Raw genomic sequence first — 23,305 nt, forward strand, 5'->3', positions numbered from 1 at the left:
AAATCAAGCTAGGGTATTTCCTAGCTGAACATTTGCCACTAATCTATTCTATTATTATTTTTCTTTTCGAAATTCCTTTACACTCGTATTTGCACAAGATACTCTCCGTACACGCCTTGGCGAAGCATCTGTTGACGCTGTGTAAAATAAATGGAAGCTGAAAATATCATTTAGTTGCCCGAGATTTAATTATAGCCAGCTGAAGTGCTAGCATGACATACATAAATTAATATGAAGTTGGATGTGCGATGTGTTGTGCTGTGTTTATTGAATATGGTATTATCCATGATTATCCTCTAAACGGGGTGTCTGCCAGTTTCACACCTTTTGCAAAGTGCAGACAAAACATAAAATGAGTTGAAATCTAAAATTAAATTAAAACTATTTTAAATTATTCCCAGTTTAGTTTGTTTCCATGCCAAGTGTTTCACATCTACATAAGCACTTTAAGTACTTCATATCGACATTATCTTTTTATTATTTATTTTTTACTTGCTTCTCTGAGTGAATCTCTTTTGACATTCCTGTCTCTCATTAGCTGAAGACTAAATTCCCTTAAATATTTACTATACTTAATTAATGAATTACAATATGACAAGATAATGTTTAAAATAAAAAGGGTTCAATAATGAAATGAAATAACTTTGTTTTAATATAGTTTGTTTTATAGTCAAATATGTTGTGGTTTAACTAATCCAATCTGATCGGTTTTAGGGTACACGAAAAGTCTTCTCATTTGCAATTGTAGCACAGCTGCCTGATTTACGATTAACCAGAAAGAAGAGAGCACAAGATTGTGTGTGTTTGTGTGTGGCATTCCAAACGATTAGGAGAATACGCACGGTCATTTAAATGGGGACAACTCTAGTGATATCAACAGTAATTGCAAGTGTGTAGCAGCTGAAGGTAACATCAGACGCGACAATGAGTGAACAACAGCTAGATAGATAAAATCTAAAAATAAAAATGTAATTATTTGTATCATTTCAGTAGACGGACAGAGACTTGAAGGATACTAATTAGGAGGATCATTTGCGTGCTATTAATAATAGAAGTGGAATATCAATGTTAATTTAGCAGTTAAACTAATGCTGAACAAGGCGTTAAAGCACTCGAATAGACAGCCAACGGAACCGATGTTCATTAAGAATGTGCGACAGTCGGAAAACGGGACAGAGGCAGACAAAAAGAAGCAATTGGTAATACGAAAAAGCAATAATAATGAGCATTACGATCTGCAAAATGAAAACGAAAATCAGACGGAACAGCAACAACTACAACAGAAGCGAGAAAAGCTTCGACGCACTACCGAAAATGGTACAAAAAGCTCGCGAGCTTTGGCGTTCTGCGAGAGTTGCTGTAGAGAGAGACACAAACAGCAGCAGCAGCCGGAGCAGCAGCAACAGCTGAAGCAGAAACAGAAGCAAAAGCAAAAGCAAAAGCAACAGCAACATCAACAGCAGCAACAGCAGCCTGGCGTTGTAGCTTTTTATCGGTCGTATGCGGATTCAGTGTCTGATTTGTCGTCGTATCGTTTTGTCTCCGATGAGGAAGAAGCCAGCGATGATGCTGATGCCGATGCCGCTGCCAATGATGCCGATACCGATTATGATGATGATGATGATGCTGATGACGATAATGACGTTGGCGTTAGCTCGCTGTTGGTCCCGTGTATAGAAATAGAACAACGCGAGCCAAAAACATCAACTATCACACCACAACAACAAACAACAACAACACCAACAACAGCAACATCGGCCGAGACGGAGACGGAGACAACGGATAAAGCCTTAAAAAAAGCGAAAACGTCATACGCGTCATCGGTTTCCCAATCGCGCACAGCTCGCAGCGTGTCACCAATAATTTGTTGTTATAAAACTATTGACAAAATAAATCAGCGCCAGACAGCCGAGCAGGAGCAACAGTTTACTGAAGCGACAGCCGGAGCAACAGCAGCAGTAAGAGAGACACCACAGACAACACGTTGCTGGCCGACTGAGTCGCAAGGATATTCGAATAATTGTGGCAACTATTTGCGTTCCTATCGTCGCTATCCGCCGCCCGTTCCGCCCAAGCCCAAGTATCGCATTTGCCTCGAGGTGACCGCTTGCAGTGGCCTTGCTGTCGATGCTGAACCAGCGCTGAAAACGCGTCGCCTCGAAAGAGATAGAGACGATAAACGAACATTAAACTACAGTGGTAGTAATCCATTGACGTTGACGTCCACAAATAATCATAACCGTGGAGACGGAATTAGCAGCTGCTGTGATTGCCAGAACGCGCTGCCAGTGGCAGCTGAAAATAGCTGCAAATTGCATGCCATTGAGACGAATAACAACAACTACAATTGTAAATTAGATACAAACGCAACGTCGACGAATCGAACTTGTATATTGCGCTACGATCGTTACGGGCATCTGAAACAAGAGTTTACGATCGCGCATAGTGAATCGCCATCGTTGTCGCCATTGCCATCGCCATCGCCTTCGCAATCGGAACCGGAAACTCAACCGATATCGGTATCGTTATCGTCGTTATCGGAACGCGTTCTAGTTAATCGACCCGCATTAAACGCGAATCCCTCGGACTTGCATTTAGTGAAATATTCGCCTCCTGTGAATCGAGCAATTGCTGACGTTGCCGATGTCCATATAGATTTAAATTTACCAAATGATTTAATCTCAAATTGCAGTGAGAAAAGCGTCTTTATAGACAATTTAAACAGTACAAACTCAAACCCATCATTCGCTAGCATTTCGGTTCATAATCTAACCTATGCCAGCGGCTATCTACTGGACTATTCATTACCCCAGCAATCGGTGCAGTTCAAGCAACTTCCGGTTATCCAGACTTTCGATTGTTCCGCATACGCTTATGCACCACTGGGACAAAGGTGGCAGACAGATGTAAGTACCAATGAAATAGATAAACTAATTATACATAGTAATTGACAATTAATACTGTAATCAAAGTCTAAAGTTCCTTAATGTATATAACAGCTGCTATAATTACGTAGTATGCTTTACATACATATATTGGGATGGATATATACAATATATTCTATGTAGATGGATACAAATGCAATTTAGTTGAACATTTTCAGTCATTAGTCGCCGTCGATTCTATTACCAAAAATGAATCATTTAGAGGTGTGAGCATTATTTCATTTTGAGCATATTACGAAGAAATCTGCCAATGTGTTTTTTCTCCTGCTTGAAAAAGAGATCAAAACAACATTTCACTTGCTTCTTTTTTTGCGCAAATTGTAGCGTATACTTGATGAAGAAAAATAAATAAATACTTTATGAATGAGTTCAATTTTCAAAAATGTCATGGTTCTGTGCCGTTAAATGTTTTGTTTGTTTTTTCCTTTTTATCGGGCATCAACACAAAGTTTGCGTTGATCTCTCAATGAATATTTTATGTGTGAATAAACATTTTTAATAAATAGCAGGCAATTCTTTATTTCCATAGCAAGAAAGTTACTAAATTTGTTTCTAAATTAAAAGAAAAATGTTTTAAATGAATAAGATGCTTTATCTTAATAACAAAAAAATATATATGTATCAGATTTGTCTCTTAATTAACTCCTTCATATCTTAAACTATTTTTGTTTGATATTTTATATTATTTAAATGTTACATAAAAACTTAAAACTTATATTTGTATCTAATTAGTATTTAATGTTTTTAACTATTTTAGCTTATTATTGTAATTTTCTAAATAATCAGATCATTGTCATATTTTAGATTGCGATTAATTTAGTATTTGTGTTTCGTGCTCGTGATCACGTTCTCATCTCTAGATGGGCCACCCTAATGTATATTCGTATGCATATGTATCTTAATAGTATCTACGTCTATAAACATACAACTTATAGAATGCATGTGTGGATATATGTATTAATGTATGAATGTATTCGTATTCGTATGCGTATGTATGTAAATATGTTCGCACGCAGTACACGTTCCTTTCAGGAAGATGCGAGATTGTCAGTTTCAGTTTGATTACGTATGTATGAACGTACGTACGTGGATGTACATATACTAACATAATTGCGGGTCTCCTCCACACATACATACACAAGTACATCTGTACATTCATATATAATTGTGCTAGTGGTGCCATAATTTGTTTGGGATTTTGTTGTTCTCTGTGATGTGCTCTGCTCTATCTCTATTGTGTGCTTTTTGTAAGATCGTTTTAATATATGTATGTATGTACACATGTATGTAGTCGATGTGTATGTATGTAGGCACGTACATACATACAGTCATGCATACGTAGTAGCCACATGTATATTTTGAGTTTTCCTGGCCGCTCTTCGGGCTTATTCTCTTTTGTATTCGATATAAATTCTTGTTGTTTATACTAAAAATATCACTGTGTGCGTATATACAAAAGTGATTTTCTTTTGTGTATGTGTGTATCTGTATCTATCAATGTATATGTTCGCTTGTATAGTCATGGCATTTTCTGTTTTGCCTTACATTGATCGCTGCTGCTTTATGTGTCATTCGTTGTGCACCAAACAACATAATAATAAAGCTCAAGATGATCTGGCGCCCAAATAGTTAGAAGAAATCCAGGTAAATTTTTTTTTAATTTTATTGACTCCACAAGATATTACCTTAAACTGATCGAATTATACTCTATGCCAACTGTGTTGTATAATTTCGATAGAATTGTAAAATAAATGAGCAGTGCACGACTGGATTAGGTAAAAGATACATACTATAGTAGCGTGTATCTATCTATAAGATATATTTTCTGTATTTCTCACACTGCGAAATTGTTTTTGAATTTCTGCTCTAATCTTATAGAGTATTGCACTAGTTAGTTATTTATAAACAAGTCAGTAAAAAACTTCGTGATGTAAACTCTTCAGTCAGCTTGTCAATCTGTCTTCCTGTTGTTCTTCATATTGTGTATTTACTGTGTGACTACGTAGGTCAAGTACATATATTTTCAAGTTTGCAGCCCCCCAAATCGATAAACAAAGAAGTTCTACATATATAGAATATATCGCAATTGTTTACTTCTGCGTTCAGCTACTTTTATACTATCTGCAAAATGATTTTTTGGCAATTTTAATTGACTCTTTTTAATGTTAGACTTTATGTATTTTTTACATGCATTTCTCATTTGCCAGAATGTTGCATAAACCTAAAAGATAGAGAGAAATTTCGCTTACCTCTTTTCGACTCTTGTCTCTTTCGTTGACAGCGCACAATGGAGAAACGACGTAATACCTTGGATCGCTTTCAACTTTTAGCTTTCGGCCGCAAATCATCATCGACAGCTGCTCCTGCCAACGATTCGCGATCATCGAGCAGCGGGGATAAGCATCGCAAAATATCCGATCGATCCGAGCGGCTCAAAGAGTTGACAGAACTTTTGCGTGGCAGCAACAGTTCGCGTGCCTCATCGACACCAACACCACCGCCAATACCACCGCCACGCAGGCCGCGAATACCTCACAACGGATCGGGAACAAGTGGCAGCCTGGATCTCCAGGATGTGGCAAGTAGTCAGGCTGCTCCGAATGCTCCGGATCACGATGAGATGCCGTCCACTGCGCGCAGTCAATTACAAAAGCAACTCAGCACAAATAGCAACAGCAACAATAACAACAATAACAATGGCAGCTGTAGCGGCAGCGGCAGCGGAGGTGGCAGCAACAGCAGTGGCAGCGGTGGCAGCGCCGCAGGTGGAGGTGGCAACACAAATACACAACCCTCGACAGCCGCACGACTCTTTCACTCAATTAGGCCAAACACGAGTCTCTCCAACTTGGAAGCTTTCATGTTGGGCAATCGCGAGAAGTCGAAATCATCTCCACCGCTAACTGTGGGCGATGAGCTCGATCCAGCCAGCAGTAGCGAGTGGGCAACCCAGCTGGCCGGAGCAGAGTCTCGCAGTGGCAGCCACAACAGCAACAGCAACAGCAGCAACGCAGCAGCAGCGCACGCATCGAAAGGCAAATTACCATTTCGTTCTGTTTCGTTCTCGCAAATCGATTGTAAATCAACTTTAAGTGCTTTACGCGATCGACTGCGTCGGGACAAGGCCATTGAGAACACGCCCACGCCCACCCCGACGCCCTCGCCGTCGCCCGTTCCTCCGCCGCCGCCGTCGTCGTCGTTATCTGTCGATCTGTTTTACGAGCACGAGCGTTCGCGCATTATTCCCGACCCGGGTTGGGTGCACATACCCCTTAAGAGCACTGGGGTCTGCATTAATCTCAACTACGGCCAAGAGAAATCGCTCGAACACGTACTCGAAGACGTCCCAGACTCTATACCCGAAGAGGATATTTTCAACACAGACAGCAGCAGCATTGTCGGCATTATCCCGGCCACGGCGAGCAGTGTCATTGCTGCGCATGCCAAGATGGAATCCCTCTCGGACACTATACACTCGGAGGGCGAATACACCGCCAGTGAGGAGTGTCCGCCGAGAATTAAGGCAATTGATCCGCCCATCATTGTGGAGCCCGAGGCGAGTCCCACAGCCAGCACACCCAATTTGGTCACATTGCTGGAGGAGTCGGCACCTCCGTCGGATAATGTGCTGCAGACAGCCACAACATGTTTAATCCCAGTGCCGGTTTACGAATGCGCCGCCCAAGAGTGGCTGGAGACGCCCGCCCAGGAATGGGTTGAGTTGGCGCCCGAATTTGGCATTGTGCCACAGACCACACAGCCGCCTGTATCGCATGCCGCCTGCAAGATTACGCAACCGGAAACGTTGACGACGGCGCTGCGTGGCGATTTATTACCCACCATCTCGGTGAGTCGCAGCTCCGAGGAGAGTGACGAGCGTGGCAAGGGCAACGTGTCTCCCCACTCCGAACAGGGTGAAATGTTTAATCAATCTGTGGATGAGCAGCGAGCACAATATAGTCCCGATGAGCTCGATTTGGAACTGCGCCATTCAGATGCAACGATTGCAACGCCGCGCCACAGCTCAGGGGAGCGGCATAAGCGGCATCTGGAAAAGTCGACGAAGCGCAAAGGCATGTACATAGATAATTCGGATTGGCATCGACGCGTGGAGCATCCGCATCCTGGTCTCGCACTTGATATATCCATAGCGAACTTTCAGGCCATTAAGCCGGATTCACCGACGGACGAGTCGCACAGTCCGGTGATGTTTGACCTGAACACACCGGAAATGGAGAAGGGTTCGCCGGTGTGGCGGGGATCACAGGAAAAGCCGCAGCTGCTAAGCAGCTTTAGCTGCCAGAGCAGCGAGGAAAAGGACGATGCCAGCAGCAGCACCACCAACAACAATAATAGTAAAACTAATACGTTCCTGCAAACTGATTCCATGTCCGATACCGAGGAACGCATCAGTTGGAGTCCAACGCCCACCGGAGATTACGACCACAAGCGCTATTCGAAGCGTCCGCTAACAGTGCGTGGTCCATACGGTCAAATGCTGGAGGCGGAGCTGAAGAAACCCAATCGCATGCATTTCGAGGAGATACTCGAGGAGCTGCGCGAGTCGGATAGGTGAGTTTGTCAACTGGGATTTGCACGATAATCTTTTTATTTCTATAACTGCTACAGAGAAAGGTATTTCAATTTAGTGGAAAGCGCAAAGAGTATACACCAGAGTGTAGGCTTGAATACGCCAAAAAGTACATAAATTTGTTCTTGATTTGTCTAAACAGCTGTGATAATATACAGTCTGTCCGTTTGTATAAATACCTAGTTCTCTGGGACTATAACAGCTAGAGATATAAAATTTGATCTCCAAATTTCTTGTAGACCAGTTTGAGATTAATGTATCTTACGTTCCTTAAGACAATGTGACTGTTATTTTAAAGAGTAGTTAGTACATAATAGTATTATAAACTAAAAAGTTAAAAAATAAACTTATTTAAAGAGTAGTTGTAACTATAATAGCTGCTTTAGTCACACTTAAATTTGTTAACAATCTTTTATTGTTTTTGAAAATTTGGTTTCGTAAATGTTAAAGTAAAAGATTAAAAATCTTAATTGATCTGTTTTTTTTTTATTTTGTTATGTCTGAGATAATACATTAGGAATTTTGTACATTAAACAATTTTCTAGATATATATATTGTAGATATTCCATAAAAATGCGATGTTAAAGTCGCTTTAGTCACACTCAATTTGCTATACTCGTAATGTTTAATTTTGGGATTCGCAATAATGCACATTATTAATTCTGATAATTTTGCAACAGATGGGATAAAAACTCAAAAGTTTATTAATGAAATAATTTTGCAGAGCGAAAATCTGGTGCAGTTTTACTTCACTTATTTTTATAGTATTCTGAAAACATGCGTAGCGGGTATTTCGCAGTCAGATATGCCTGATTACTAACGTGTAGTTTTCTTCTCTGTGTGTTTGTGTTCTATCTATAGCCAGTACTCGCGCAACGCTGTAGCAAAGCCACTGTCGGCGGGCAGCACGCGCAACAACATGCCACAATATTCAAATTCAATGCGTGTGCGTAAATCAAACGCATATTTGCCGGTGCCGTCGCATGCACGCGCCGCGTCGACTCCATCGCAAATCGAGCATGTCAGTAAACAGGTGCCAACATTGCCCATCTCAGTCTCCGCAAAAGACCTCAATGAAACGCTGGCCACTGCCGATAAGCAGGCGCAGCATCAAATGAAACGTGCCGCATCCGAGGCACCCGCAACAAAACCGCATCACAGCAAGCGCAGCCAATCGATGAGTGCGGATAGCAAAAGTCAACATCATCACGGTCATCATCATCATCACAGTCATGGCTCCTCCAAGCGTAATCCTGATGCCACAAACAGCAGCAGCAACAGCAATAACAATAACAACAGTAGCAGCAACAAGTCAAAGGCGCCACATGCCACTAGCGTGCCACCCACAGCAGCCTTGTTGGCCGAGCTGTTGAAAGGCTCCAGTGAAAACATGCTCTCTGAGCAGCGCAAAAAAACGATTGCGGTGAGTAAAAACACTCCTTATGTTTGTCTGCTATGGAGTATGATAGACCTTTTTTTTAAATAATTTAAATATTTATAAATATTAAAAATGTTTATTAAATATGTAATTTCATTCAGTCTCAGTTCATCTTGCATTTCGATCTGTACCTTAAAAATTTGTGTGTTTTCCCTATCATTAACAATCGGTTGGTCATTATACGTTTTATACACCGGGAATACCTTACATGTGCACGCATGCATGTGTGTGTGTGTGCGTGAGCGCCACAAATTTGTATTTGGGAATCGCACTGGAAATTGAAAGTGCGAGCGTGTGCGCATGCTCCAACAACCACTGCGCGTTGGAAATGTGTCAGTGTGTTAGAAGAGCGCCTCTATGGGCCATTTTATTTCATTTCTTTGTTTCGCGCATTTGCTGCGTTCCAGCAACGCGACGGCACCGTGGTTGAAAGCCGCATAAACATTTATTAGAGCTATTGCGAGACCAGCTTTGGCAATTAAAAATCATGGATTGTTATAACAATGATTTAAATTAATCACTGCTCTGTCTGGCATATTGGTAATTTATGCATCTGCTTTTCACATGCATTTATTTTCTTTGTGAGCTGTGGTGTAATAAACATTAGTTGAGTGATCATAAATGGGCCATAAGGAATGAAATGGGAAATGGGTAAAGGGAATACGAAGTGCATAGCGGCTGTGTGTGTTCTCTTTGTACTCTTTGGCGGACACTTGTCGCATGCAGACCGTGCCAGTACTTCCAATTTTATCGCAAAGAGCAAGTTTGACGGGGCGGCCTTGTTATGGGTGGCTGTTTTCGATTGGAATATGAAAAATGGAAATGGAATTTAAGTGTGTATTTGGCACAATGGAATGTGTTTTCAACGTGTTGAGCAGCATACTCCTGTGCAGTAGCAGCAGCAGCAGCAGCAGCTAGTTGTATGCGCCAGCTACAATACGAGTATTAAACCGCTTCATATTCACTCTCATACTCTCTCTTACACACACACTCGCTCGCTCACTTTCCCATATGAAAGAACAGAACACAACAGAGACGACACCTATATTGCGGGCGGCTGGCTGCTCTTGGCTGCTCGCTCTCCCGCGCAGCAACAGAGTCTTCTCCGCCAACGCCAATGCGCGCGTTTAAATTCTTATTTGCTTTTTGTACCTCGGTTGTGTGGCGAAATTTTTCGTGTTTCGTTTGTTTTATTTTGTGTGGTGTTGTGGAAAATACATTTAAATTAAACGAAAAAAATTGCGGCAGACACACACAAAAAGCATTATCTGCAAAATAGCCAAATTAGCCAAAAAAAAATACAAATCATAGTTGAAATCGCGCAAACTTACAAGTACTAAAATAATCAAGTGGTTTACAACAAAATTATAATATTCCTCTACTTGCAAAGACTACGTTTTTACTTTCGACCATATACACACCCACACCAAACACGCACACACAGACACATGGATATGCATATATGTGCGTGTAAACACTTACGGATGACAACAATTTAAAATTCTATGTGTATAATTGCATTTAGATTAGTGAAACGGATAGAGGAGCTAAACTGTTTCCAAGAATGAAAAAATACACATATAAAACAATTAAATATAAACATACTCTAATGTGTATGTGCCAAAGTGTGCGAGACAGTGTGTGTGTGTATGTATGTACATACGAAAGCATCCCAACCTCTTGTTGCGCTGCGCAGCTCAAAAACTTTGTAAAGTGTAATAATTTGTATTGAAAATACAAAATACACATGCTAACAAAATAGTATTAGTATTGGTAAATCGCACTTGTGGCTTACATTTTCCCTACTAGGCAAAACACACACACAACTTTCGAATTGTGCAAGATAAAAAATCGGATAAATATAACGGATAATTCTGCATAAAACACACTCAAGCATACATTCTTTTGCATACCCTGGCTTTATTAGATACACATACACGTACATACATTGATTTGCATGTTGCGTGTGTATGTGTGTGTGTATTTACTTGCCATCATGCATAGAACAGATACATTGAGTATCAAGAGCACTTTACTTATGCGTATTTTCTCCCATATAAATATATGCGCAAATGTATGCTTGCATTGGAATCCCTAACCCACACACTCACACACCGACACACACACACACACGTACAGTAGCGCGTACAGACGAACCAAACTAATACATTCATAGTACATACACTACGAATCGAATCAAATGTTGCGCAAAACAACATAAATAAATAAATTAAAGTTATCGCCCACGTGCCGAATACACTTAATAAACGTTTATCGAAATGCTCTTCGCCCCTCTCTCTCTCTTATTAATGGGTTCTGTGTTCTGCTTAGCGTCCATTACAATACTATTTGAATCTCAATAAATTTATTGAACTGTGAACAGAAACTATAAATTACAACTAATACGCATTCGTTAATAGAATGCAAATCTCAGAATGCAAATTTCATCTACAACGCATTTGCAAATTGTTTTGTGAAAGCATTGGAAAATTTGAAATATTAGTTTACTAAAGTTTACAGAATCGAAATCATTTTTCGAAATGCAGTCTTATTAATATCTACATTTGATTATTGACTTTTATCGACCTTAACAAGTGGAATTACAGTGGAATTAAAAATAACTGCTTATGTTTATCTTGAAATTTGTTGAGTCACGTTTACGAATCAATTCAAAACATTGAAGAAATTTTAATAAATAAATTTTAAAATCAATACATCATCATCAATTACAAAAATGTATAGTGCATTGATACAAAATTTAATATAACATATAAATGCTGAACTCAATAAATTAAAATACAATTTGAAACCCTTTTTTAATGTTTAATTATCTTTGATTATTTTAAAACATGTAAATGATTATTTCTGAGAGCAATGATAAAAAGTAAAATCAACCACTAAAAATTTGCTAAATATTTAATTATTTTGTATCAATCGATTTCTAAATTTGTACTTCTACCGTTATCTGAACCGCTGAAAGTTTTGGTTCGTTTCGGAACCGGTTTTGTCAACCTTGCTATTGTGAACATATTGCATAAATTAGAGCAATTGTCAAGTTAGTGTCGCTGAAATACCCTTGGTTTATGTGGCACCGGTTCGGTTCAGTTCGGGCGATGGGACTCAACACATCACAACAGAAGAGAAGAGTAGAGAAGAGAAGAGAAGAGAAGAGAACACACAATGCGAGTGTACAACAACGCAGTTTTAAAGTGTCATTATCAAACCACATAACCGATGATGGGCAAAGAAGCCACAAGGTTACCATGGTCGTCTGTCGCTCTCACGACTGAATGAACAGCCACAACAACTCAATATACTAACGTGTATGTACGTGGGCCGTAGTCGTTCTCCCACTCGACATCTACGCAGGCAACCCAACCGAACTGAACCGAACCGAACCCAACCCCGGCATGACAACCCAATGCCTGACTGCCTTCCTACCTTCCTCACAATACATGTACTCGTTGTTCCTGCTCCTCCGGTATTATTAACGCCAATGCGTTTCCTCAACACAGCACAGTACTGAACAGAACAGACAGAACACAGACCTTAGCATCATAGTTTTCATTTTTAGTTACCTGTGTTTTATGGCTGGGCAAGCATGCATGCGGCTTTAATAATGCGCTAAATTAATTAAATCTACTCTATATACAATCAATGCATTTAGACACAGACACTGCAATAATAATAACAATTACAATAAAACAACAAAACAATTAGAAGTTTGTTTGGTTCTGTGTGTTGCAAGTGAGAGTGAAAGTGAAAGAACGGCTCAAAAACGGCATCAATCATAATCATTGTTGAACAAGTGCAAACTGCAAAATGTCGCACAATCGGGAAAATCTACGTTTAAGTTTATTGGATTTGCAAGCAACATTGACGGCACCATCGAATACGGTGGCTGCCACCGCACTGTTGCCACAAACACACGGACAAGTGACGCAGCAGCAACAGCAACAGCAGCCACTGGCGGCAGCAACAGCTTCAGCCTCTGGCTCAGCCTCAGTCTCAGCCTCTGCATCGACATTGCCATCGAGCAGCAGCAGCAACAGCAGCAGTGTGTCGCAAGCTGTCTCGCTGGCGACAACCACAGTGGCAAGGCTAAGCAAGGCTGGCTTTGGTGGTGTTGGCAGTGGTGTTGGTGGTCCTGGTGGTGCGAGTCATACGAATGACAAATGTGATAGGCTCAAGAAAATGACTTCAATCACTTGCTCCGACTCGGAGGATGACTCGGAGCGGCGAGCGCAGTACGAAATGAGCTGTAAATGGAATCTGGGCGGTTATGATGGTGTAAGTCTGTTGCTGGTTTTTTAAAGAGTGACAAAGATCAACACCTTTCACTTTAATCATTACTTATTATACCTATACTTTAAATTTGTTTTTAATTTGCAAATTTGTTCCTATTAATTTCTCAAACTAAATCAATTTCGTATCTCCCATTTCAGGACACACGCAGTTATGTGGTGCAGGAGATTTATCGGAACGAACAGTCCTATGTGGAATCACTGCAAATCGTTGTGCTCAAGTATCTGAAGGTATTGAAATCCCCAGAGCATGCTGGCATGATTGATACCCGCACTGTGGATGAGATATTCTTTATGGTGCCCGACATATTGGAGATACATGAAAAGTTTCTTGGCGAGTTGAAGCAACGTCTCGATGACTGGGATATACAGCAAAAGGTTGGCGATGCGTTTATCGAAACGGTGAGCAATCTTTCGCTTATTAAACTTTTGAATAATTTAGCACTAAATAAAGTAAATATTTAAACAGTTCTCGAAACTTGAAGTACTGGAAGTGTACACATCATTTGTTAACAATTGCAATCGGGCCAAGAATGCCATACGCTCGATGAAGCATCAGCGACCCTCGTTTGCCAAATTCCTGGAATCCACAGCCCGCGAGCACAAGGGTAAACTCACCTTGGACAATCTGCTCATTAAACCAGTACAAAAGTTTCCCAAGTAAGTTTAATAATATTAAAGAGTGTATTTCCCTTTTTATACATATTGTTTATTTCCTTACAGCTATGAGCTACTCTTCCAACGCCTGATCAAACACACGGATCACGATCATCCAGATCAGAAGCATTTGCAGGATGTGCTCAAGTTGGTCCATGACATATTAGTGCACATCAATTGCAAGGAACGTGAAATTATGGAAAACGGACAGAGAGAGGCGACTCTTCGTGAATTGGAGGGTGTCATTGAGGGCATCACCGATCTAATAGCTCCTGAGCGTCAGTTCTTATTGTTTGACTTGGTGTCGATGCCATCGGGTCAAGGAGCGCGCAAGGATCGTGGTTTTTTCCTCTTTAATGATCTGTTGGTCTTGACAAGCATCAAAAAACGCAGTGGAACCATTCGTAAACCAAACAGCTCAATATGTCCCGGCTCAGTGGCAAGCACTTTGGATACCAACAAATACAAGTTCCTCACCAAAATCTCATTAGATTGCCTAGAAATTGTCAAGAGTAAGTATTTATTAAGCCAAACATCAAATCCCCCATTACTATACATTTTTGTTTTTAATATTTTAGCTAAAGATGAGAACATTAAGCGCATTGTTAGTGAAATTGAAAACCTGGCTGAAGACTGCAATAAGCTGCAACAAATCACAGATATTACGGCATCTTTAAAATCCCCTCATCAGTATCTGGAAGATGTTATACGGGAACTGCATCGTGATATCCAGCGACAGTTGTCCGAGCGACAGACAAACGATACACAACTCAATATGCTGGAGCTGACAGTAAGCTCACCGTAAGTTGAACTTTATTTACAATATACCAACTTAATGCTGCGGGCTTTTTCCGCGTTACATGGGAGATATATAATATATATTATTATTAATTATTACATCAACTCGCATTTATGAAAATAAACCAGATTTTTTGTTGTGTATAGGAAATTTGCTACTTAGTAACAGCTTGTTATACAAATTTTAATGTGTGACTTAAAATTTGTGTTTATGTTTTGAACAATATAACCTTTTCGCTTTCTTTTCGTACTATGTTAGTTCAGTTAGTAATTTACACTATATACATACATATATATTAATTTTAAAATAATAAATAATTTACATTTTTTTCAGGAACGGAAGTCAAAAGCTGACTGTGGTATTTTCTAAGACAGAGAAGCGCACCAATTGGGAAGAATCATTTAATGAAGCTAAACAAAAGCTGGGTACGTTATTAATTTTAAATAAACATTAGAATTAAAGATATAACCTATATCATTCAAACTTAGAATCCGTAATCCTTTTTAAATATTCTGTATCTACTATTATATACATAAATCACAATTATAAAAAATTCCTGTAAATTCTCAAAAATTGACTTAAAAAAGTTGTTAGTTTCACATTATTTATTTATTTTTTCCTAGAAGAAATAGTTAACAAAACATAGATATATAGGTTTATTTAAATCCATGGATCTCTCTCTGATCTAAAGAATAATTTTGAACTAATTGGATTATTTGTTTTTCATTTTATGAAATGTATAAAATGAAAAACAAATTATCCAATTCGTGCAAGAGTAAACAGACAAAACCAACAGTTTAATAACATTTATGATACAGAGGGAATTCCCACTATATTTATTTCACAAAATGTTGCACCATATAATTAAGCAGATAGATAATCGGACCGAGGCAAAACACCGAAACGCCATCAATATCAGTTTAGTTGTATATTTATTACTGGATGATTGATTGCCGCTGTTTCGTAAACTATTGTGTTGGCAATTTGTCAGTAAATTATTAATGCATATATTTTGATTATGTTATTTGTAGCCGCCACACTCGAGCGCCATCCCATACCGGAATTCCTCACCTCCATACCGATACGGAAGACACGTGCGGGTCTGCAGTTTACCTGTGCGGCAGCCACGTTGAGCGACAAGCGCGATGTTTGGGTTTGCAACAGCGATGGTTATGTGGGTCAGGTGTGCATCATGTCGCTGCACCCGGAACCCAATGTGACCAGTTGCAATGGAGTCTGTAATGCTCGCATCTTGTGTGTGGCCTCGGTGCCGGCGTACAGCAGCAGCGATGACCCCTCAGCACACAGCGGTGGCACCCAGGAGGATAAGCAGCCGCAGGAGTTGCGCAGCAGCAGTGCACCGCATCAAAGCTACACACAACAGCTGCGCGATTATCGTAAAAGCATCTCCCCCATTGCCCAACCCGTTTCGGCACTAACCACGGCCGCTGCCGCTGTCTCGGTGTCCGCTTCGTCGTTGGCGACGCCGGAGAAGAAGAAAATTCCCACGCCCATTATTGGCAATGGCGCTGAGGGCGCCGCCAGCCAAAGTGATACTCAGCTAGATTTAAATTTAAGTTCCAGCGATGATGAGGCGGATGCTGCCCCAGCTGCGCCCATTGAGCAACGTGTTCCCAGCCCCGCTCCCTCATTGCATGCCACATATCATATGCAGCAAGTAAGTAACTACATATTAAAAAGAAAAAAACAAATATTTAATTGGTATAAATGGTTAATTATTGCGTTTTTGTTTGTATAGGACTCCAACCCCGAAGAAAGCGAATGCAATCAATCAACCATGTGGATAGGCACTGAAGATGGCTGCATCCATGTCTATAACAGCACTGATAACATTCGCATTAAGAAAAATCGAATTAAGATTGAACATCATTCAGCTGTCTTTTCCATACTGTAAGTGTATAAACTGAATATAATTTTTACATAAAATTACTAACTCTTTTACTTCACAGTTATCTGGACAATCGTGTTTTTGTATCATTGGCAAATGGCGATGTTTGTGTTTATCTTCGAGACGGTGGTAAGTGATAATAATTATTAAGTAAATCTAATAAGATCTATTATGTGAAAACATCGTCGAGTCTGTTGAATTTTCAATAGTATTTTTGCTATTATATGCAACAAAATTCACGTTCAGATATTAATTGATTTGCAAAGAAATTGATCTATAAGATTTAACATTATTATTGTGTACTTGTGACGTAAATCTTGCAAAAGTAAACTTAAAATGATATGCTGGATGATTGCCAAAAAGAAGACACGAATCAAAGTGATTTTATTATTTAACATTTAGATCTAAATACATAATACATATATTACATTATTTTCTACAGCCACATCTTGGAATACCTGCTTGTCGCATTGTCTTTCAATTGGCACTGTTACCAGCCCAGTAACAAAATTGCTTAACGTAAATGGCAAATTGTGGTGCTCAATACAGGGAATAATTAAGGTGTTGGATACTGAAACATTTTCGGTAAGTGTTTTAAAATGCGACTTAAATAGAGAATCATTACCTATATCGATTAATTTGCAGGTTGTTAATCAAATCCAAATCTCATCAGACTCGAAGCCAATTACGAACATGACAGTTGCCAATAATTATGTGTGGATATCCATACAGAACTCAGCACACATTAAATGCTTTCATTCCAATACGTAAGTCGTCTGCAGATACTTTGTGTATGAATATTTAAAGACATAATAATACTAATTCTTGCAGCCACCAATTGATTACGGAAGTAAATCTTGCCCCCGCTGTGAATAAAATGTTATCGAATTGTGACGAGATTATTCGACAACATAAGGCCGCATGCCTTCGCGTAACTTCGCTGCTCTGCTGTAAGGATCTCATTTGGATCGGCACAAGTGCAGGAGTACTGCTGACAATACCCACTCAGAGTTATGAGAAAGGTGCACACAATATTGTGCCCACGGGTATACCTCATGGCCATACCGGACACGTTCGCTTCCTTACGTTTGTGGAGACGCCATCACCAGAGGCGGGTTCCCAAATGGCGGCAGCGGCAGCTGGACGTGACACTGGCAGCGGCACCAGCGATGAGTACACGAAACAAGGGTAAGATATTTAATGAGATTACTAATTTTGAACTATAGTTTTAATCATCAATTCTCTCCTTCTGCAGTTCAACGAAGAACGCGAAATCCAAATCGGAAACCAAAAATATATTGATTATATCGGGTGGCGATGGCTACGAAGATTTCCGAAATTCAGGTGCCAATTCTCTTAGTGAAATTGCTGGACGCGAGGACAGCACCAATCATTTATTGATATGGCAAATTTGAAGCAGAAGACGTAAAAATCGCTGGCGGTTATTGCTTTCCAGGTGGAAAAACAACAACTGAGGTCGACTTTTAATGCAACAGCGTATTTGATATGGAAAACATAATGCTTGAAAGCGCAATTGAAAGTAGACTGCCGCGATTTTTATTATAATATATATTCTTGACAAGTTGTTTACCAAGTTGCCAATACAAAAACAAAACAAAACACAACTTTAACAAATTGAACGTTAGTTCGAACTTATTGCAACCGTTTGTATATGTTTAAATTTAATTATCCTTTCATACGATATACAATTACTATATACATATTTACATATTTATATTTACCATAACTGAATAATTAGCTCGGTTCAGAATTTTTTGAAATTTATGTAACTTCTATTTAATAACATGAGAAAACAAAATGAGTAACTAACAGTGCCAAATATATTTATTGCGCCACACATTCTGAATGAAATTATTAAATGTAAAATCAATAACCATAGCTAGACCCAATGGAGCTGCTATAAATATTTCAAATACTACATACAAATATATATACATATATAGAATAATGAATATTTTTATAAAGTATAGTAAGTATGCGGACTAAATGTAATAAATGTATTCTAGTTGGAGCTATGTAGACATTACAATACATGCCTACAAACATGATAATGAATACATACTTGAATACAAATATTAATGTACATACTACATACATACATACATACATACATATATATTGTACTTATGTACAGATGGCAATTTAATTACAATTACAGATTACAATTACCATTACAATTATGATAACAATTAATTTATCCTTATTTAATGATATTTATATTAGATGTAGTCATACAAGTTCATATGAAATTAAAATTAAATCAAACACTTTATCGAATTTATTCTAAAAATAATCATTGGATAAACATGCAAATACAAAAACCAGAAAATAATAATCATTAAAATGAACTTATGAGAAAAAGAAAACAAAAATCATTATGCTAGACATAAATTAAATTCGATGTTTGCAACCAAATAAATTTATATACTAGTATAATTGCTAATCGTTTTCAAAACGCATTGTAATAAAATTGTCATGCAAGAGAATTGAATTTGAAAAAAAAAAAAACAAAAAACAAAAACTAAGCTAACAACCCATACATACCAAGTGATATTCGAGTGTTTTGGGAATGTATTAACTACCGTAACTTACGAGTATGTGTATATTTTTCGAAATAGCATGTTACTACTACCTTTAACTTGACTACTGCTAAGCTCTAAATATATTCGCAGTTTTGCGTATAAGTTAAACAACAAATATATAATTACAAATTTAAATGAAAAACAATCCTTTTTGAGCAGTTAGAACCATTATTAAAAAAAAAAAAAAAAAACAACTCTTTGGTCAATAAAACGTGTGTTTTGTTACGATTTCACGAAACTTAATTCTGAATTAAATGTAATTTCATGAATTTGAATAGCGACGTTAACTTAACTCTTTTTACTTTCAATTTTGCAATTCACTAGAATCATTTTTGTAATGTTGATAACATATTTGTCGCATTAACTGCAAATTGAAAAATATTATAAATTCCATAGCATAAATGTAGTATTTATTGTTACTGAACAAAGTTGGTTTGTTTGATTCATATTGTAAATCCATAGCTAATTTCTGTTCTTGATATCAACTACCATAATTGGCAGACTTATGAAATATACAAATGTGGTAATCTCAGCTCTGCTAAATGCAAATGCAAATGCTAATTGTAATAAGTATTTTTGTTAATTTATTTCATTTTGATGGCATCGGACAATTGTTATCCTACCTCTATAAATACCAGCAGGTGTTAGAATAGAAATTGAGATACTTATACCAGAAATAAATCGGAAACAGAACTGTAATAATACATAGATTGTGAAATACATATATGTAGATTGTGAAACAATAATTTCCCCTTTACAAATTGCAAAGTAAGATTTAACAATAAAACTAATAACGTGTAAAATATAAACAAACAAACAAAAAAAAACAACCTAAAAACAAATACGGTTATATGTGTATGTTACCTGTTAAATAAACATAAATTTCAAATTGAAACTAACAATTGTGTTTTTTTTCCCAAGAGAAAAATTGGTTTCATAAATTAGTTGAATTGGTTCTTAATTTGCAATGTTTATCTCATTTAAATAAATTACAACAAAGATTATGGATTTATTTGATTATATGTGGAAAAGAACATTTTGCATTTTGCATTTCACATTTGCACTCTTTCCCCATTTCATGGGTGTTGCTAAATTATGCAGAAATGATTACAAATCATTGCGAATGTTTAAAAGCAGCATTCACTCACATAATCAATTATATAGTTATAATGGATTATCCGAGCGGCGTAATTCCATTTGTCACTTCCATAATTAATTTTCACAGCGAAATGCATCTGTGTAAGTAAATTAAAATTGGTTTCGCAAATCCTGAAAGGGTTAAATAATGCGATTTCATTTTTCTATTACAATTTATAATGGGCCGCGTTGTGTCCAGTTCCACTGTTTAATTATTTATTGTGTAAAATGGAAGGAATAGACAATAAGCGAAAATATCACTCAACTGGCGAATACTATTTAGATTTGATAATTCATCCTCCACTTTCATGTTGTATGTAAAATAATTTCATTTGCAACTGACCTACATTTTTCCCAACTTTAATATACCTCATTGGCGCATTTTTCAGATGGAGGGTATAAAATATGCAGAACAAAAAGTGCTAACAATTTAAGCCCTCCTTTGTGGAAAGCTTGTCACGTTCTTTGTAAGCGCAACTCTTAGTGAATCTTTTTCCCCCCACAAGCTGTATAGCTGTAGCTTAATAAAGTACTTCTAAATTAATTTGTTTACTAATAGAATTTTCAAATTTGCAATGCAGAAACCTAATTTACGGCTTGCATTATTCGACCGCTGACATCATTGATGTTCGAGATTCCTCTATCTCCCTTCCCTTTCACAAAGTATTTATGTAGAATGTCTGAAAAGTGACTTGTAAAGCAATGTACATACATACAGTATATGCTTTGACCAGGTGTAAGTAAAATAAGATAAAACAAAATTATACGGGAAATTCAATTATTTGGAGCCTTTATAACAACAAACCAACAAGCAAAAGGGCAAAAGTTTTGTACAAACTTCGTGACCAACCGGCGTGTGCGGAGATGTGGATCTAGGACGACATATGGCTATGGCAACAAGCTGAAAACACGTTGCATTTTTATACCCAGCACAACTTTACGTGAGTTGGTGGGAAATAATCAATTTGTATGAACATTGTATAGAACTTTATTTTAATTAAAGTTGAGAATTTCTTATTCCACAGTCTGGTTTTAAATCTTCAGCAATATGCGCATTTTGAAGTTAAGGGAGATTACCGTATTGATTTTTTATCATTTTGAAATTAATTTGCTAAAGCATAAAAGTTTTTCTTTGAGCGCCATCCCTATTTCTGGTCACACGCTTAGTTACTTTCATTATCCCGCAGTGAGGTTGCATTTTTCAACATTAATAGAACACGTGTCCAATTAGTTTTTGTATGATGAAAAATGTATTTTAGGTGGACGCTCACATTCCTACCCCATTTGAAAATATGGCTAGCAAATGACACGTGTTCTAAAAATAATTTTGTTGGGCGGTCAATTTAAACGAGCTTGCATTTGAACGTGTGGGTGTAATGAGTGCAGGGTATTAATTAGTCAAGCTTTTATAAATACAATGCATTCTTACTTGTTTGTTTATATAGATATTTTTTGTAATTGCCACTGCAACGTTTCGTGCCACACTCGTTCGAAGTACTTCAATCTTTCTCGAGTATAAAGTGACGGCACATGTTCGCTGCCGGTCTTCGGGGATTTTAACATTTTCCCCTTAATCAAGTTAATTAATTTACTTAAAACTTGTTGTCATAGCCTTTTAGTGGGCAAATATTGGAAATTTGATCGACCATCCTCTTTTAACTCTGCGGCGGCAAAGAAAATTTCCGTCTGGCCCAGATAAAACGGAGTTGGCTCTCAGAAAATGGAATTCTGATTCGACTAAGAATAGCTTATTGCTCAACTTCCGCACCTTACTAAAAGTTTCTCAGATGGTCTGAGACCGCATGTAGCGTACTGCGTTTGTTCTCCAATTAAGTAATTAGTCAGAAAATCAAGAAATCAACATTTATTTGCAAATACATTCATATATATAGTACACAATTGTATTTGCGCATTTAAGTCGTCCTCTGGGTTTGGTGCGTCCTTTAAATTTCAATTTTCTCTAATCATGTTCACTGCACTATGCATTTGTGTGGTTTTTGCGGTTTTGTACCCTTAGCACTACATATGGTTTGTCGGCTCATTTTTGATTTCCAAATTTGTCACTGCAAACGGCAGAGTGGCAGTTGGACAATGACAATGTATCTATGCCGCAGTGGAAACCAAAGAGAACAAGCAAGTGATGAGCATGTGTTTGTGGCCAGTTCACTGAGCAAAACTTGCTACAATAACTTGGGGACAAGCTTAAATGTTTGTATGGTTTGATTTTATTTAGTTCGTAGATTAAAGTAAAGCTAGGGCTGAACAACGCATGGTTTGCAAGCATTTATCGCTTGTAAGTCCTTCAACTTTTGTTCGTATATTAAAAGTTCTCACTTGAAACTTCCTATTTAATCCTGATATATTGCACATCACAGCTTTAAATTTAACCTCAGTTTTGTACTTGGTTAAGTTTAAGAATGAAATGAGTACTAGATTAAATATTGTAGAAACAGTAGTAAAGTGTTTTAATGCTGGAAAATTTATACTCTAAAGTACAAGAGAAACCAGGACTAGCTTTCATTCTTTACACTTTGCGTTATTCACTATAAAGTTATGTGTCGATTTTCTTTATAAATCAATATTAGAGGTTAAGCTTAACATAAGAAAAAAACATCTACTATAAACCTACTTTGTTTTCAAAAGTATTGGCTCGACAATTTTCGGTATTAATAAAAAACAAGTAAGAAAGCTACAGTCGAGTGTACTCGACTGTGAGATACCCCGCTACCCATTTATATATATAATATATATATATACCGCAATATATTTTGCGGTATTATTCTCAAAATATACCAACTACTGCAAAAATACTAAAAATATACCAAATGGTATATGTGGTATATCGATATAGTACCGCATTCAAAATATACCATAGACGGCGCAATGTACCAGATTGTCGGCCAAAGCAACTAAGACCCCTAG

General features: G+C 37.9%; 1 protein-coding gene across 2 annotated transcripts; it reads left to right on the forward strand.

Annotated features, from left to right (window-relative positions):
* The first annotated feature begins 724 nt into the window (after nucleotides 1-724).
* Nucleotides 725-20,077, forward strand: LOC132784809 (rho guanine nucleotide exchange factor 17). 2 transcript variants are annotated; one of them, XM_060790671.1, is made up of 16 exons: nucleotides 725-906; nucleotides 991-2,906; nucleotides 5,227-7,517; nucleotides 8,398-8,959; nucleotides 13,420-13,680; nucleotides 13,748-13,938; nucleotides 14,002-14,447; nucleotides 14,514-14,736; nucleotides 15,068-15,159; nucleotides 15,766-16,412; nucleotides 16,494-16,645; nucleotides 16,705-16,772; nucleotides 17,086-17,228; nucleotides 17,289-17,410; nucleotides 17,475-17,831; nucleotides 17,899-20,077. In XM_060790671.1, the coding sequence occupies exons 2-16, from the start codon at nucleotides 1,089-1,091 to the stop codon at nucleotides 18,056-18,058; spliced, it is 7,533 nt and encodes a 2,510-aa protein (XP_060646654.1). In that variant the 5' UTR covers nucleotides 725-906; nucleotides 991-1,088; the 3' UTR covers nucleotides 18,059-20,077. The 2 variants fall into 2 exon arrangements, with proteins under 2 accessions (XP_060646654.1, XP_060646655.1); XM_060790672.1 differs by lacking the exons at nucleotides 725-906; nucleotides 991-2,906; nucleotides 5,227-7,517; nucleotides 8,398-8,959 and adding exons at nucleotides 10,154-10,307; nucleotides 12,642-13,264.
* The last annotated feature ends 3,228 nt before the right edge of the window (nucleotides 20,078-23,305 follow it).

The sequence above is a fragment of the Drosophila nasuta genome, chromosome 2R (genome assembly GCF_023558535.2).
Source record: "Drosophila nasuta strain 15112-1781.00 chromosome 2R, ASM2355853v1, whole genome shotgun sequence".
NCBI classification, from domain to species: domain Eukaryota; kingdom Metazoa; phylum Arthropoda; class Insecta; order Diptera; family Drosophilidae; genus Drosophila; species Drosophila nasuta.